Source organism: Propithecus coquereli, unplaced genomic scaffold, assembly GCF_000956105.1.
Source record: "Propithecus coquereli isolate 6110/MARCELLA unplaced genomic scaffold, Pcoq_1.0 Scaffold34, whole genome shotgun sequence".
In the NCBI taxonomy this organism is placed as follows: Eukaryota; Metazoa; Chordata; class Mammalia; order Primates; family Indriidae; genus Propithecus; species Propithecus coquereli.
In genome coordinates, this window is record NW_012149063.1 from 2491607 (window position 1) to 2507953 (window position 16347).

The 16347-nt window shown below is 38.6% G+C and overlaps 1 protein-coding gene across 1 annotated transcript in view; it reads right to left on the minus strand.

The window, feature by feature from the left end:
- LRP2 (low density lipoprotein receptor-related protein 2) overlaps positions 1-16347 on the minus strand; it is a 201514-nt gene that overhangs the window by 22326 nt on the left and 162841 nt on the right. Inside the window, exons 57-65 of the mRNA XM_012650705.1 lie at positions 16060-16188; positions 14970-15089; positions 13644-13760; positions 12810-12926; positions 11815-11952; positions 9715-9837; positions 6990-7118; positions 2174-2305; positions 1070-1201 (exon numbers count right to left, since the gene is read on the minus strand). Coding sequence (XP_012506159.1) covers positions 1070-1201; positions 2174-2305; positions 6990-7118; positions 9715-9837; positions 11815-11952; positions 12810-12926; positions 13644-13760; positions 14970-15089; positions 16060-16188 — 1137 coding nt within the window. The remainder of the gene's footprint in view (positions 1-1069; positions 1202-2173; positions 2306-6989; positions 7119-9714; positions 9838-11814; positions 11953-12809; positions 12927-13643; positions 13761-14969; positions 15090-16059; positions 16189-16347) is intronic.

Sequence of the window (16347 nt, forward strand, 5' to 3'; positions counted from 1 at the left end):
TCAATCAAATCCAATTTAAGTAACTTTTAAAAATTCATTTTACATATTTCCTCTATCTTGACATTATGTTTTATATGACTATTCTAATTTATTTCAGTCGACTCCTTAGAGTTAAAAGATTTAAACATTTTTAAATTAGCTGCTTAATTAGCACACCAACTGTTCAACTTCCTTCACCCTAGTTTTCACTCACTGTCAACAATGTTTGGAGGGTAAAATATTGAAGTATGCTAGTTAAATGTATGCTTTAAAAGCTCAATTTGTATGAAGAAATTGAACAGCTATTTTGTCCATTTACCTGAAATTTACAAAATAAGATGCTATTTCCTTATTAAGTCCCTTAAACTCTAGTACAAACTTCAAATTCAAAATAAAGACCTAGACCCCTTAACTAGGATATGATGATTTAGAACAGACCTCTGAAATTTGGAGTACAATATTTATGACTTATGTTCCTTCTCTTTTGTCATTTCTATTTAGTCCTTATTACTGCTTTTTATCAGGCCTGATTATCAGATACTGGCATTAACCTAAAATGTAAAACTAATGATTGAAGTCATAAATGCACCAGACTCCTTTCTGTCTGTGATCAGCAGCCCATGAAAACTAAAAAGGGGTATGTCAGCAGAGTGTCCTTGATTTGACCCGATTCGATGTGACTGTTTTTTGTGAGCCATCATGGACTACAGGGCTCTGACCTTGATCTCAGTGGCGTGGGAGCTAGAGGGCCTCGTACATTTCCTCTGCTGATGACTATCCCACAGGGAAGCTTTTGTTGTTTGAACCTTCTGGAGGGTGACATCTTGTCCACTTTCTGAAGTTTTCATCAAGGTGGACAAGAGGCTAAATCCAGAATAGTAAGTAACATCTGACTCTTGTTTTAATTCTGACATATTTGTTGGGGGACATAGCCATTGTTTTAAGCTGGCAGGGGAGGAGAGATGAGAGACTGAATAGGTGTTGGAAGAGAAGTAGCCAGGGTGGGTTAAAAATAAGACTCTGAGAGTGTAAAGTTTATGTCCTGATATATTCCCAAAAGTCGATTGACCCCGACATGAACCCACCATACCTTCAGCTGCACATCGTTTTCCATATTTGTCCCCCACAGACCGGAAGCCATCAGCACAGACACACTCATAACTTCCTTTGGTATTTTTGCAGGTCTGGGAACAAATCTCAAATTGCTCACATTCGTTGATGTCTGTAGGCAAAATAAAACCAAATATGCAACATCTGCTCCCATCCATTCCTCAGAGACCCTGCTTCTGTTTAAATCCACATTCTCAAGCAATGAGGACTGAGAAGAACACAGATGAAAATAAGCAACGATACCAACATGTATGGAACACTTACTAAGTTTCGGATATTTTTTCACATGCTTTCCATGGTTTTTTTCCTCATTTAATCTTCCCCCAAAACTTGTAAGAGGTATGGACTATTATTAAACCCAGTGTCTCAAAGCTGGTAAGTAATGGAGATGGGATTTAAACTGAAGCATCATCACAACAGCAGGGCAAACTCGCCCTTTCAGAATGCATCTGCTGTGTTGTTGTTTGGTATCACTTCCCTTCTGCTGGCTGGTCTCAGGAAAAAGACTCATTGATTTGGTTTTTCAGTTGAGTTCTTAAGCTTCTGCTCCCAAATGAACTCTTATAATCATCCGGGTATGATACATCATGAGTCAGAAACAGTAAATTCAAATAATAAAAGATAATTAAAATTATACTCATCCCTTACCATCTTGATAAGCTACTTTCCGACTTCATCCTTTAGAACTCGTTTATGTCTGGCATAAGTAGGTGTGTAATAAATATGTGTTGTTTGGCTTAACATGAGGAAAGTAAACCTTGTGTTTGTTTTGTTAAAAACTTTGATCTCACACACTGGTACAATAAGCAGCCATCATTACCGAGGCCTTCATCATTCGTATCAATTCCACAGATACTACTGACCACACACTATCTGCCAAGCACTTTGCCGGGCACTGCTAAGACAGCACGTATGCAGAGAAAAACAAAACCAATTGGCATTCTTGAATATTTTAATGACCTAGAACCCTGAGTGTAGCCCCATTAAGGGAATTAAATAGCGATTTATTTAATAAAAGGGAATGGGTGAAGAACCTAAATAGTATCAGATTCTCCTAATAGGAATTGGAGGAAATATACTCTACCTAGACAGGAGTTTGTGTCGAATAGGTCAGTTTTGAACCCAGCTCTACAGGAGCAGATAAATCCTCCTTCAATTAATTGAGTGCAATTTTGTTCACATATATTTTCAGCACATGTTCTCTCTTTTCCTAGATCTGAAAAACACAATCTCAGCATTGCAAACCAGATCAAGCACGAATGAACAGTCAAGTGTTACATCAAAAGGAACACCTACCCGTGACCAACTATAGGACATCTTGAGATGACCCCCCTCCATAAGCCTTTGAGAGGCTAGGGTGCATCTGGATTCTGATTTCTGCTAATGGCCTGAATGCCATTTACACAAATCTATGTGATGTTAAGTCCTTGAGGCAATTTTCCCATTATATACAGCACTGACAGGCTCACCTTCAGAGCATCCTATGGACTCCAGAACTATGAAGCCAGACCCTCTACAGCTATTACCACCTGCTCTACTCTCTTAATCTTATTATAGATAGGTAGGTAGATAGACAAACAGGCACATGTATAAATAAAGGACACTGACACAGGTTAGAACAAGTTATAAATAGGAGGAAATTATAAGGTTATAAGAAGACTATAATTTGTCTAACATTGACCAAGTGAATACATATATGTAAGTAAAGCATTGGCCATGGTGTAGTAAGATGCATAGAGTCCTAAGTCATACAACTGCTCTTACAGCCATAAATTGGATACATGTAAAAGAATTTTGTAATATGAATGTGTATATCAAGGGCTTTAAAAATATTCATACTCTTTTACCCAATTATTTCATGTTAATGAATTTTCCCTCAGGAAGGAATAAAAAATATGCACTACGATTTATGTTTAAGGATTATAACATTATTTAGAATAAGAAAATTTTGAAAACCACTTGAATATACATTTAATAATGGGGAATCAATTATATTATAGTATATTTTATCAAATCTAAGACACCACAGATGTACCATTATTTTATGTAACACTAAAATAGAAATGTTCAGAACTCACATTATGACAATTATCAATTATAAGATGCACCTTGGTTTCAGAGATGTTAAAATGTGAAAATATACGTCTTAGAAGGAATGAGTTATGACTGTCTACATGATGGATTGCTATGCAATCATTAAAATTTATGATTTCAAATGATACTTTGACATGGGAAATATCTGTAATAAAAGGAAGGAAAAGATTGAAAAACTCTCCATTTAGTATAAAATATTTCTTAAATTTTTTCTAAATACTAAGAAATATTTTTTGTATATCCACATGCAAAAAAAAGACAGCAAAAATACCCCAAACTTTAGAGATTAGTTTCCTCTCAGTGATGGGATTCAAATGATCTTCACTTTCAAGTGTTCGTGTATTTTCTAGATTTTATAACTTTCATAGTTACAAAAAATCAACCAATAGTTTATTTTTGTAGGGTCCATATGAATGATCCTGGTTATCCCTGCTATTCTTTGGGTCCAGATGTTCCAGGGTAGACTTTTAACAGCTCTGACCCTACCCTAACACTTCATTGCTCATCACTGCCCCAAGATCTTGTCTCTGCCAATATCTATCCAAGCCACCTGGCTTTCATTCTTGTCATTCTTATCAGTTTGCTTCTTTTATTCTCAGTTTCCATCTAGCCCCAAACCTAGGTCTTACAGACGAGCTGACAAAGATGAGCATATTAATAGACAGTGAGTGATCAAGGGGAGGAGGTGGGAAGTGATTATCTCCAACAAGGACTAAAGCTTCACCTACCTCTCAAATGAAATGTCTCCTGGTCACAGGCTTCTGAATATTTTAGTCAAAGAGACTGTGGTATTTCCCAGTTCAATTCTTTCAAATCAAAATAGATTTATATCTACCTATCTTCTATACCAGTGGTCCCCAACCTTTTTGGCACCAGGGACTGATTTCATGGAAGACAGTTCTTCCATGGATTGGGGTAAGATGGGATGGGGGGGTTGGAGCTCAGGCAGTGGTATGTGGCCCGGTTCCTAACAGGCCACAGGCCAGTACTGGGCTGCAGCCCAGGATGGGGGTCGGAGACCACAATTCTATACTATGCAACAAGGTGAACATAATCACCTCTCAGAGTCCCTTAGGGTACCATGACTATATCAGCACTGTGGTTTAAATAGACTAAAAACATTGAGTTTAAAAAAGAAAAATAACCACAAAATAAGCACAATGACATTCAATGGAATGCTGCCCTTGGAGTAGACTCCAAAACTATACATGTGAAAGCTTTATAATAAAGATCTAGTCTGAGTTCTTAACAACTACACATTGCTAGATAAGTCTATTCAGATTTTCTATTTGTTCTGGAGCCGCTTCAGTGTTTTGTGTCTTTCTAAGAATTTGTCCACTTAATGTAAGTTGTCTAATTTATTGCCATAAAGTTTTTCATAGTACTCTCTATTTTAAATTTCTATAAGGTTGGTAGTGATGACATCTCTACATTGCTAAATAATCGTGACCTATTTTTATTAACTTGGACATTCTTGAGGCAGCCACATAACCTCTCTGGGTCTCGTGTGCATAACTGGACTTGGTAATCTCTTCCCAGCTCTAAAATCTACAATGGGATTAGGGGTCCCGGGAAGCAAAAACTTCTGGACCAAGTGTTCCCTTCAGTGAGTTATAATCTTGTAAAGCAAAAATCTTTAACGAGAGTAGAAACCACATAACATTGTGGGATTTTTCCTCAAATTTGAGGAATTTCTTATAACATTTTCATTTGAAAACAATCACCATTTTAATCCATATAACAACTGATTACCCCAAGCCCAGATATGACACCGTTTATAAAACAAATGCTCTATTTTCCATTTTATGAAGAAGGAATAAGAACTACTAGAGAAATAGCAAGTCGATAAATCTTTATAATCACATAAATAATATTTGCAACCTGAGATTTACTTTTCTTTACACCTGAATGGTGCTAGAAAAATGTTAATGTCTTTCTGTTCCTGGAAATTTGCTAAAAGAATAGATTTTAGGTGCTCTTACCACAAATAAAATAAAAATAAAAAGGTAACTATGTGAGATTAAGGATATGTTAATTTGCTTGACTACAGTAATACTTCACTATGTATATCAAAACATCATGCTATACACCTTAAATTTAAAAAAATCAAACATGTGTTCCAAACTCCACAGTGATCCTTTTGGAGAAGGAGAGCAAGAAGAAGAAAGAGGAGGAAGGAGGAAAAAAAAAGAAGGGCAAATACATTAGCAGCACCCAACAATCAGTATTTTAAATAAGAATCTTATGCCTCAAATCATTAGCCCACATTCTTTGCTAAAACTGGGTTTAAAAAGAAAAAAAAGAAAAAAATTGTTAGCCCACAGAAGACTGAATTCCATATCACATATCCACTTAATACCTGAAAAGATAAGCTACTTCCATACCCAAACTAATGTCTGTGCTACTTATTTCCTTTAAATAAACCTTGCTTTTAATTAAATGCCATTTGAGTAGAAAGCACTGTAGTTGATTTTAAGCCTTTTAACTGCCACAGGCAACTAAAAGAGAACACAGTGTTTGACCCAAGTCCAACCTGGAAATACTCCAAACTCCTGTAACCTTTCACATATCAATCTTTGGGTGTCAGAACCCAAATCTGCCATCCAGCTTTGCAAATGCTATCATGCTCATGCTTTAAAAGTATTTAATTAAGTCATTTCATTCTGTCAATAACTCCAAGGCCCACTGAGAAGGTATATAAAATAAATGGCAAACCAACTCAGCATGGCTGGTTATTCACACCCCTTTGTAACTCACAAAGGGGAAAAGTTGACAGAAGATCCTTTGGCTGCCTCAGAAAAAATTGATTAAGGCCCAAGAAGTTGAAAGCACATAGAGCCAACTAAGATGACTAAGTCAAAGGCTTCTGGAGTTTGAAGAACTCCCTCCATTTTCCTGTGAAGAAACCAAGGCCTGGAGAGGTCACCAGTGGCGCAGCTAGTGGCAGAGGGATTAGAGACCAGCTCTCCTGGCCTGGACTCACAGGACTGTTCAAGTTCTGCCTCTGCCATTCTGGGTGACCTCAAGCAAGTCACTTAAGCTCCCTGAGCTTTATTTTATAGATAAGCAAAATCAGCAACCCAGTGGGGCTAACTTGGGTAACACGTTGGATAATATATTTGAAAGCACTTCATGGCCATAAATAGACTACAAAGGCCTGAGTTATTAACATGTCATTCCAACATTTCCATCAAAATATTGAGCTGGAACCATCCCTTGGTCATATTCATCATCCTTTTCCTATGCAAGGTTCTCCTTCTACTTTAAAAATAAAAATAAATGTTCCTTCTAAGGTCCCCTGTGGCATTTCCATCTTGATCACTTACCCTCAGAAGTGCCAAGGATACTGCGTTTGGCTTAAGATTAAAAAAAAAAAAGGAAAAAACAAGAAAAAAAAAAACCTTAAAGGGCTACAAGGCACCTGGTGAACTGGGAAGAGGGTATGCTCTGCAGTTAGGCAGACCAGAGTTCAAATCCTAACTCTACCTCTTAATGACAGTAAGACTTGGTCAGTTTATTTAACCTTTAAGTCAGTTTCCTCATTTACATATTTAAAAAAAGATAATAACACACCTAACTCATATGATTGTTACAAGGATGAAGTGAGATAACCCACATAGAATGTCTGGCACAATGTCTGGTATAGAATAAGTGCTCAGTCACAGGTAGTTATGGGCTTGACTGAAATTCAGAGCACAAAGCAAATTAAAGAGAAATGTGTTTATTATCTACTTTATATTATTGAATGTTTTAATTAGGTAAACCTGAGTTACTACAATGAAGTATAAAAATAAGTGTTTACTTACTGCAACCCATTTCATCAGAAAAATCACCACAGTCATTGATATTATCACATACACTGTCCTTTGGAACGCAACGCCCATTTTCACACTTAAATTCTTCTTCTATACAAGGTTTAGGGGTTGGTTTTCTACCTGTAATTTAAGAACAAGTTAATGTCAAAACTTTTTCTTCTATGAAACAAAATGCTTTCTTCTGTGACAAAGACAGTTACTGCTTACCAAATAAACAAGTGCTTCCCAACATTTCCCAGCCTCCCTTGCAGCTGGGTTAGGGCCATGTGATTAGTTCTAGCCAATGGGCTGTTGAGTTGGAAGTGACATGTGACACTATTGGGCTGAAACAATCAATGCTCGTGTGCCTCGTCCATGTCTCTGACACTGCCACAGTAACCTTGGAAGCCATGTGCAAGCCATGTGCTCCAGGTGGCATAGCTACAAGATGGAGGAGGGTTGTGCAACCTATGTGGCCTTTATACGAGTGAGAAATAAGTCTTTGTTATATCACACCACTGAGACTTTGGGATTTATTGGTTGCAGGAGCTAGTATTAATTACTCTAAATGATACACAAGGAAAAACTTCCCAAAGGGTAGAGTAAGAGACAATGAGGGACATTTGGACACAGGTGCTCCTCCAGAGCAGAATCATGACCTAATCCATAAATCTCCTCCACTCCCGATTGTAGAGGCCTTCACAATATCTGCACAGGATGACTATATAATCTACCTCCAATCCAGTATGCTTTTGAAAGTGAAAGTGGTGCTATTAATTATTCCACCAGGACAAAAAACATAAAGCAAGACTGTCCTCTGCCAACATGTGGCATCCTAGCCCAGTGGTACTTCAGAATCGTCACAGACTGGTGACTGCGATGTGTCTCTAATTCTTTCTTTCCATTGGGAGTGTTTACTTCTATTGTGCTGCCCTTGTTCTACCACTATCCACTGAGGGCAGGTGGCACAGATAAAAGTAGTCTATTAGTTTATAGATATCCAAACCAAGAGGAACCATATCTGGAATTAATGGAGTGACTACTGCCCATCACCCAGAGGTCCTGGATTTCAGTTACTGAATGGAACTTTGAGCTACATCACTCAGAGAGGGGCTGAGGGTGTTCTGTGTGCGAGAAGAAAGGCATAAAGGGATATTTAGTGACACAAGGGTATAGTGTGGTAGAAAGAATTGGTGTTCACTAAATATCCAGGCACTTCCCTGTACTTCCCAGTATCCTTTGCAGTTGGACTGGGGCCATGCAACTAGTTCTAACCAAGGGACTGAGCAGAAGCCGTATCTGTCAATTCTCAGCCCAGGAAGTTAGAACTTCAGTGTCTCCACCATTTCTCTCTCCTCCTATCTTGGCAATCTTGAAGACTATATGTCTCTGATGGCATAATCTTAGGATGGAGGATGGCTGCTTGACCTCCATCATACTTCACATGAGTGAGAAAGAAACCTTTGCTGTTTTAAGCCATTGAAATGTTGCAGTTTGCTTACTGTGATGGCTGGCAGCAGGGCCTCTAATAAAAACCTGTTTCCTGAAAGAATAAAAGTTGACTGACCTTTTTTTCCACTCTGAGATTGGAGCATGTGCTATAAATGCCTTGCTCCATTAAAAAAAAAAAACAAAATCAAATAAAATGGCATTATTAGTAGGGGAAAAGGAAAGAGAACTGGTGAGGTGAAAACCTGCTCAAATTTTTAAAAAATGTTTTATTTCTGGGTTTTCATCCTTTTGTGCTATACCTCAAATAAGCCTATTAACAATGCTATGGCCACAGATTCATCTCTTCCAATAATAATTAATAATAATTGGGTACAAACTTGAACGCTGCAGTAGTGTCAGTGTCCTCCCTGACACAGTCCCCTCTGGATGGGAGCTGGAAGTGAACATTCTGGGCACAGCATTCTAAGGTCACGTCAGTAGAAGGGATGGACAATGGAAAAATTAGGCCATTTATCAATAAATTTTCCAAGATAATATCCTTTCGGGGGGAAAAAGTAATTGGAGGCAAGGAAATAAATTTCCTCGCTGATGTTTTTCTAGGCAAATTAAATTGCCCAGAATATTGATCAACTCTCCGCTTCAATGGATAGACTTTAAAATATTCTCAACATACAGGAAAAGCACAGATATTTTAATACCCAAAATATTAAATGCAGCTAGTTTGAAATTTCTATCTTAAACTAATTTATCATTTTTCTCTTCTGGGAAATAAACTTTCATTTTCAAGAAGGATATTCGATAAGCTCTGCTAACACCATTGCTGTCTTACTCAACATGATTTTTGCAGCTGGGCATCGAGCAAGAATATTTATTCACGTGCCTAGATGAGCAATCAGCAAGTCTAGGCTGAATAATGACCAAACCTCATCTTTGAAAACAAACCATTCATTTGTCAAGTGTGACTCAACCAGTATTAAGTGTTTGTTCTCATTTTCTTATGAAAAAGGAAGGGGAAAAAGCATAGTAAATGTTTAGGTAAAGACTGAAAAAGTAAGGGATGTGCCAACATTTCCACTCAAATGAGACAGGAAGAAGTGGAGGGGGTTGTATCTGAGTAGAGCATGTGTTTTTATGGTCTTGTAAACAGTTATGTCAGCAGAGATCTGCAGTCATAGATCCAACGCAAGCCGCTGTAGAACAAACTGAAATCCCAGCAGTACATTCTGCAAACTGCAGACCATTTGGGGCCCTTCATTTTTCCATCTCCCTTTTGACTTTTGCTTACAGTGCTCCTCTTTCTCATCGGTTCCATCTCCACAGTCATCCAAACCATTGCACACCTCATGGCTATAAATACAGCGATTGTTGTCACACCGGAAACGGCCTGGTGATTCACAGGGAACACCCGCTGAAAGGAAAGACAGAAAAATGAAATTAGAAATTAAGAGTAGAATGTAAGTGTCAATATCTGAAATACTCCTATGCCACCACCAGGCTCGCTTCATTCATTCACTCATTCATTCATTCATTCCCTCATTTGATTGATCAATCAACAGATACATCTTGAGTATCTCGTACACACCACTGCACTGTGGTAGGTACTAGATACGATGGGAAACAAGAAAGTTCCTTGTCCTCGTGGAACTTTCATTCTAGCAGAGGAACAGACTTTACAAATTAACCATTTATAGTTGTGAAGCATCTACTGGGGGGATCTGATATAGATCAGGGGAGGAAGGGTTGGAAGAGGCTCCCTATGTATTCTGAGTCAGAAAGGAGTGTGGCAGGTTTCTGGACCTCACTGTGGCTGCAGTGAAGAGGACAATGGGCGCCATGAGGTTAGAGAGGCTGGCAGGACTATACATGGGCTCTTGGCTTGATCAGGGGGAAATGTCAGATCCAAGGGCTGGTTCTTGGAAATAGTGTTAATAGAACTATTGTAAGAATTATTTGCTATGAAAGCCCAGTACAACATTATAAAACAGTGTTGGTCATTTCTTAACATGGCTGTGACCCTGACTTTCCAAAGTTTATTTTTACTAGCTATGGGCATTTTGTCTTATGGAGAGAAGCAACCTCCTAAGTACTTCTTTGAAAGTTAAACATGATTAAGATATTTTTCAAGATTCATTAAATCTTGAAAATTCATTGAAAACAAAACAACAAGGCTAGTTCCTAACAAGCAAAGAGATGGCAAGAAAAATGTTGGGATGCTGCAGTGAATATATAACATGCACTAATTCAATTTCTCTGGGAAGGGAAATACTCTGACATATCATTTTCACGAGTCATGTCTCTGGGCTAAAAATGACTAGCGATCAATCTAGGAAAAGGGAATGCAAAAGGCAATGTGAACTTCAGAAGCAAGTCAGACTGGAGGCTTAGAGTTTCAGCAGCAATGTTTCTAGAGATTCCTTCTCCTGTGTTGAAGCCTTATACTTACACAAAATATTTAAGCTTTATTTTGTATCAGAATCAAGGGCTCACTAATGCATAGATTGTGGGGCCCAATTGGGTAGATCTGGGTAAGTCTGAGGTGTGGCCCATGAATTTGCATTTCTTACACGTTCCCAGAGGATACCAGTATTCCTAGTCCATTGAGAACTATTGCCCCAGAGTTTCTCCAGTGACTCAAAGCATATAGCAAAATGATTGAAACAAACTCTATTTTCTTTCACTTTGTTAAAATCAGTAGTTCTTGACCAGGGGACTAAACTAAAAAGCTAAAGAGCTTTTTAAAAATACATATGCACAGGCCCCATCCTTGGAGACTCTGCTTCTTTAAGTTTAACCCTAGGGTGAGGCCAGGGCATGTGATTTTGAGACACTCCTCCCCCACTGATTCTGACATGTACCCAAATTGAGAATCACTGACTTAAAAAATAAAAATGCATCATTCAACAAGAGGGAGTTAGATGGCCTTAAATTATGATGTTAAAGAGAAGTGACTTTAAAGATTAAGTCAGTCTTAAAACTTTCTGACAGTGTTCCAGGAAACTCTAGGGGTTTGGACAAGAGACTTCAAGTGCTACCAAAAGTAGGACAGAGCAGGACAGGTACAACCTCCCCCATATTCCTCCTTGGACTTCAACCACCATAGATCTGCCCCTATTTATGCATGCTGCGTTTCCAAGCAAGACTTCTCTAGAATAAATTGTTTTCTAAGGCTGTAAAATATTTAAAACCATGGCGGTTTGCCCAACCTTCTCAAGTTACAGACAAAGAACTGAAGCAGGAAGGCCAAGTGAAACCACAACAATGCTGATCAAGTGTCCAGTCCTCAAAAATTATACAACTGCCCCCCAGGATCATATGCCGTATGTAAGAAACATTGAGACTTTGCCAGACAACATGGCCCCATTCACTGCATTTCTCTCCCTCTTACAGCACAGATGAAGTTCTTCATCAGAACCATCGCCACAATCGTCGTCGCCATCACATTTCCAAAATGGCTGGATGCAAACATGGTTTTTACATTCAAACATAGTAGCCTGGCAGTAGGCACCATTGGGAAAGCGAGTGGCTGTCGTGGGGGGAGAGACACATTCAAATTATTGTACAAACTGACTAATGTTGGAAAGCCTTCTGACTATTTCTCCTTTGGCTCTTGCCATTACAGCCTGCTCTTCCTTATTCATCAGGATGTACTGTGGCCTTAACCTGTCTGAGGGTCCAACGGACTATGTCTTAAGAACAGTCGTCCAGGCTCAGCTTTTCAATGACATGAATCATCCCATGGACAGCACTGGACTTCGTCTCTGCAAGCAAGTGCAACTCTTCAGCTGTGGCAGGACTGATTTTACCCACACACATTGATAGAGTCTCTTTGAAACTAGGTTTTAAGACATGGCAACCACACCGTCAACAATAACCATCATGGATAATCATCAACAGTTAATATTTTTTCAGTAATTCATAAAGACTAAAATTTGAGTGATCATATTACCTTTACATTTTTAATAATTTTTGTATGCCATCATGTGATTCTGAAAATTTTTAATGCCATAAATTCAATATGTTCTAATACCCAACCCAAGTTCTTTATACTGGCTTATACATGGCTTGAATATCCTTCTTTTAATCTGAAATTTTTTTTATCCAATTAATGATTTATGTATTAGCTGATGATATATAGATACTTTGCTAGCATGGACTACTTAATACATTCTCTGTTTAAAATACTGTCAATGAAATGCACTGGGATGACCATTGTGAAATCTATGGATGTGATGACTCAGACCCCAGGTGAACTGATAATTATCAACGGATGCCGAACAGAAAATACCTGTGGCCCTTTAATCTAAGTGGCAGCTGACTGGTGTCTGAATTACCATATCCATACTTTCAGGTGAGCAGCACTACAGGTGTGGAGGGACTTACGACAATTAGCCTCATCAGAGGCATCGAGGCAGTCAGCAGTTCCATCACATTTGGATTGGTCGGGCACACAGTGTCCACTCGTACACTGAAAATATTCGGGATGGCAGGTCCTCATCTCTGAAGAGAAAAGACTGTCATTCTTAGAAGGCTTTGTCATTTTCAGACAGGTATTAGGTACCTGGAGTCTAGTGAGTGGCCCATCACACTCCTATCTGTGCCCCACGGCTGGCTCACAGCTTGTGGTTAGCAAATGAACAAACTCTCAAAACTCACACTTTCCCGACTCAACACACGGAGATGAAGTACCTATCTCCCCTCTAGTAAATAATATCCAGCTCTTAAGCTTTTCCTCAGAAATCAGGATTCCCCAATTTTTAATGTTTACTGATTTTCCTCAGACCCCACACTTAATCTGTAAATTACTTGGGGTTTAGGATTCCTATCTCAATGCTCAGATCTCTACCCCAGGGAGCTACAGTAGTGTATTCCTTAGGGCGACTTTCTGTGGAATGGCAGGAAGATCAATGTCTTTATTTACTTACAAGGCCAATGCAAATTAAAGTCTGCTCCTAAGAAATGTTGAAATTAAAATCAGATTTTTAAAACTTCCTCACTATTTTCCCCTATTATGATTGATCTAGAATTGCTACAAGTTAAGAATAAAGCATAGAAGATACACAGCAGAAGATACTGTGTTATGTGCAGGCTATATATTGTAAAAATTACATGAATACAATTTTACTGTAAAGAATTGTATAAACACTAATTTGAAGTCCCCATTCAGTCACAGTACAAGATTCTATGGTAAGCTTCTCAAAAAACTCTGACAGTTACCGCAGTCCCGCTCATCTGAGTTGTCCCCACAGTCGTTGTTATGGTCACAGAGCCATCGAGAGGGAATGCATTCATGATTGGCACATTGAAACTCGCTTTCTGTGCACTGTCGGGGTACTGGAAAGGAAAAACACCAGGCCATCAGTGTGCACCAAGAATCACACACTGGAGACACCTTACCAGCTGGCCAAAGAGCCCTCAGTGGCCAATGCACTCCTGTGTCCCAAGCTCCAGAGCTGTGCTTGGATAGATCATTCGTCCTCCACAACTAGACCTTCCACCTCAATTTTGAGTCTATAAAGAATGGCCTTTATTACAAGGCTTGTCCAAAGGTGATTTGATCTTAAATTAAGATAACTTTTTTCTTTTCTTCTTTTTTTTGTACCCCTCTTCCTGCTTCCCTTAAGATAATTTTTTATTTCATGAAATTCTAGATAACCTCTTATAGGTTTCAACATGAACTTTTCCTTATAAAAAATAAAACGCCAATTGGATTACCCTTTTGTGTAAGAAGTTCTTAGCTGATTGATATTTGCAGGTATAATCAGCATCTTAATTCTCTCAATTGCCTATAGCAAATGGTGATCACTTCTTACTTCCAAAAGGTAGCTAAAGTTAGAATAGATTTCATATTAGTCCATTGGAAATTGACACATATCATGAGTCAATGATAAATGCTCAGGGCAGGGCTTCATTAAAGTTGTTTCCAAAACACACCCAATTATTTAGGACCGTCCCTCTGGTTTCGTGTGATCCAGACCTTTGACTTCCTTTCCTCAACCTCCCTGTCCAATGCCTTGTAGTCGACACCTTCAACTAGGAGAGAGGAACCAAAGCTGTCCTGTTATTTAACCATTAGCCCTCCTAAAATAGTCAGCTAGTCCAGGAAGGATAACCATGCAAACACAAGTTCTCTCTCCTCCACTATTAAGGTCATTTTGGGAAAAGACCTGAAGAATCAGGTCTTTGGGTCTTTGATCCTGATTTTCTATTTCTATTCTATTTCTCTTACTATATTTGTCCTTTATTGTATGCCACATCAAGTTCTTTTTGGGGAAAAAAAAGTTGGGTGTAAACAAATTCAATAGACAGAAGATATATTTCTGTAAATATTCTCCTCCCAAAGCTTGATTTTAAGCATCTGAGAAGAAGACGACTATGTCTTTAGTAGAAGAGAAAGCAGAAATGTACCAACCAGCAGAAAGAGTTCAAAGAGCTGTCATCTTGCCCAGCAAGGATGAATAGCATGGACAGTTGAACTACGTACAAACAGCAAACGTCACAGCTCTGGTGGCACATAAGGATCATAGAACTATGAACACTCACCACAGCCTTCCTCATCCGAGTTATCTCCACAGTCATTTTGCCCATCACATTTCCAGCGAAGAGGGATGCAGTGGTGATTTTTACAATGGAAATCCCCCAAAGGATGGCATGTCGCCTCCTCTGCAAAGCACAGTCATTGCAAAGACTTCATAAACCAGTGGTCAAGAAATGCACAAAGTGGCACTGGCTTCCTTGCGAGACAGTCTGAGAATTATGTCACCACATTCTTGAAGTTCCCAGAGAGAGGAATGCCAGCAAGATTCAATGTCAATATTCCTAACCTATCTTATTGCTTGAAACTAGATTCATTGCCTTCTGTAGAAACTGTTCAAAAAATGAATTGGTATCTGATTTGTAATTTGCAACAAAGGCCTGGGAAGATAGGCTAAAATGATGCCACAACAAATAGAACATTTCTATCACATTGTCTTCAGTCAGTTAGACCTGGTGTTATTAAAATAACCCATCATCTTCCTTGTCTCTCTTCCAACTAAACCCAACACACACACACTCACATTTTGGTTTTAAGTTAGAGTATATGCCTAATCTTACAAATTCCATATTTGGCCTTTTGTCCCTAAAATCTTCCCACACTGCCAGAGTGACTATAGTTATCCAATAGATGACATGGAAAGTTAGAAAGACATTCAGAATACAAAAATTTCCAAATAACAAATATTCTGATTTAGAAATATCCTTTTTAGAGACAGATACCAAGTCTTTTCTCTACCCTCCTTATACCAATTTCAATCAATCTATAAGATTAGACAAACAATTTAAACTTGTCAAGTATGAATAAGAATTCCATGTTTGGGAGAAATCACACAAGTTTCTAACATCTTAACAGTGTCTTCCTCAACTATAGCATCCTTTGGGGTGGGATGTCATTGAAGATGATATAAATTAAATTCTCCCAATAATCCTGCAAAATGCTACAAAAATGTAACATGTTATTAGAATAATTAACAAAATATTTTTTTTTTTTACACAGGTAAACAAAGAAAAGACGACATGGGAAAGGAAGTCCGCTCTCCTCTCTCATTTAATAAAGTCTGTTTGTCACTCCCCCACCCCCCCACAGCCCTCCTACCGCAGCCTTGCTCATCACTGTTGTCCCTGCAGTCATCGACACCATTGCACAGGGCAGACTTGGGGACACAGCGGTAATTTGTTCGACAGCTGAATTCCGTGATGTTGTCGCAGCGATAGGCAGGGCTCACTGAAAAGTGAGCAAAAAAATTAAAAAAGCAGAAAAGTCAGAACTGAAGGCATCAGAAGGCACCACGGTTGTCATATCGAGGATGTGGTGCTGACAAGTAACAATTACCCTGTTATCAGTTAAATCGACACTGGCAACATGTGTCTATTTTAGATGTGA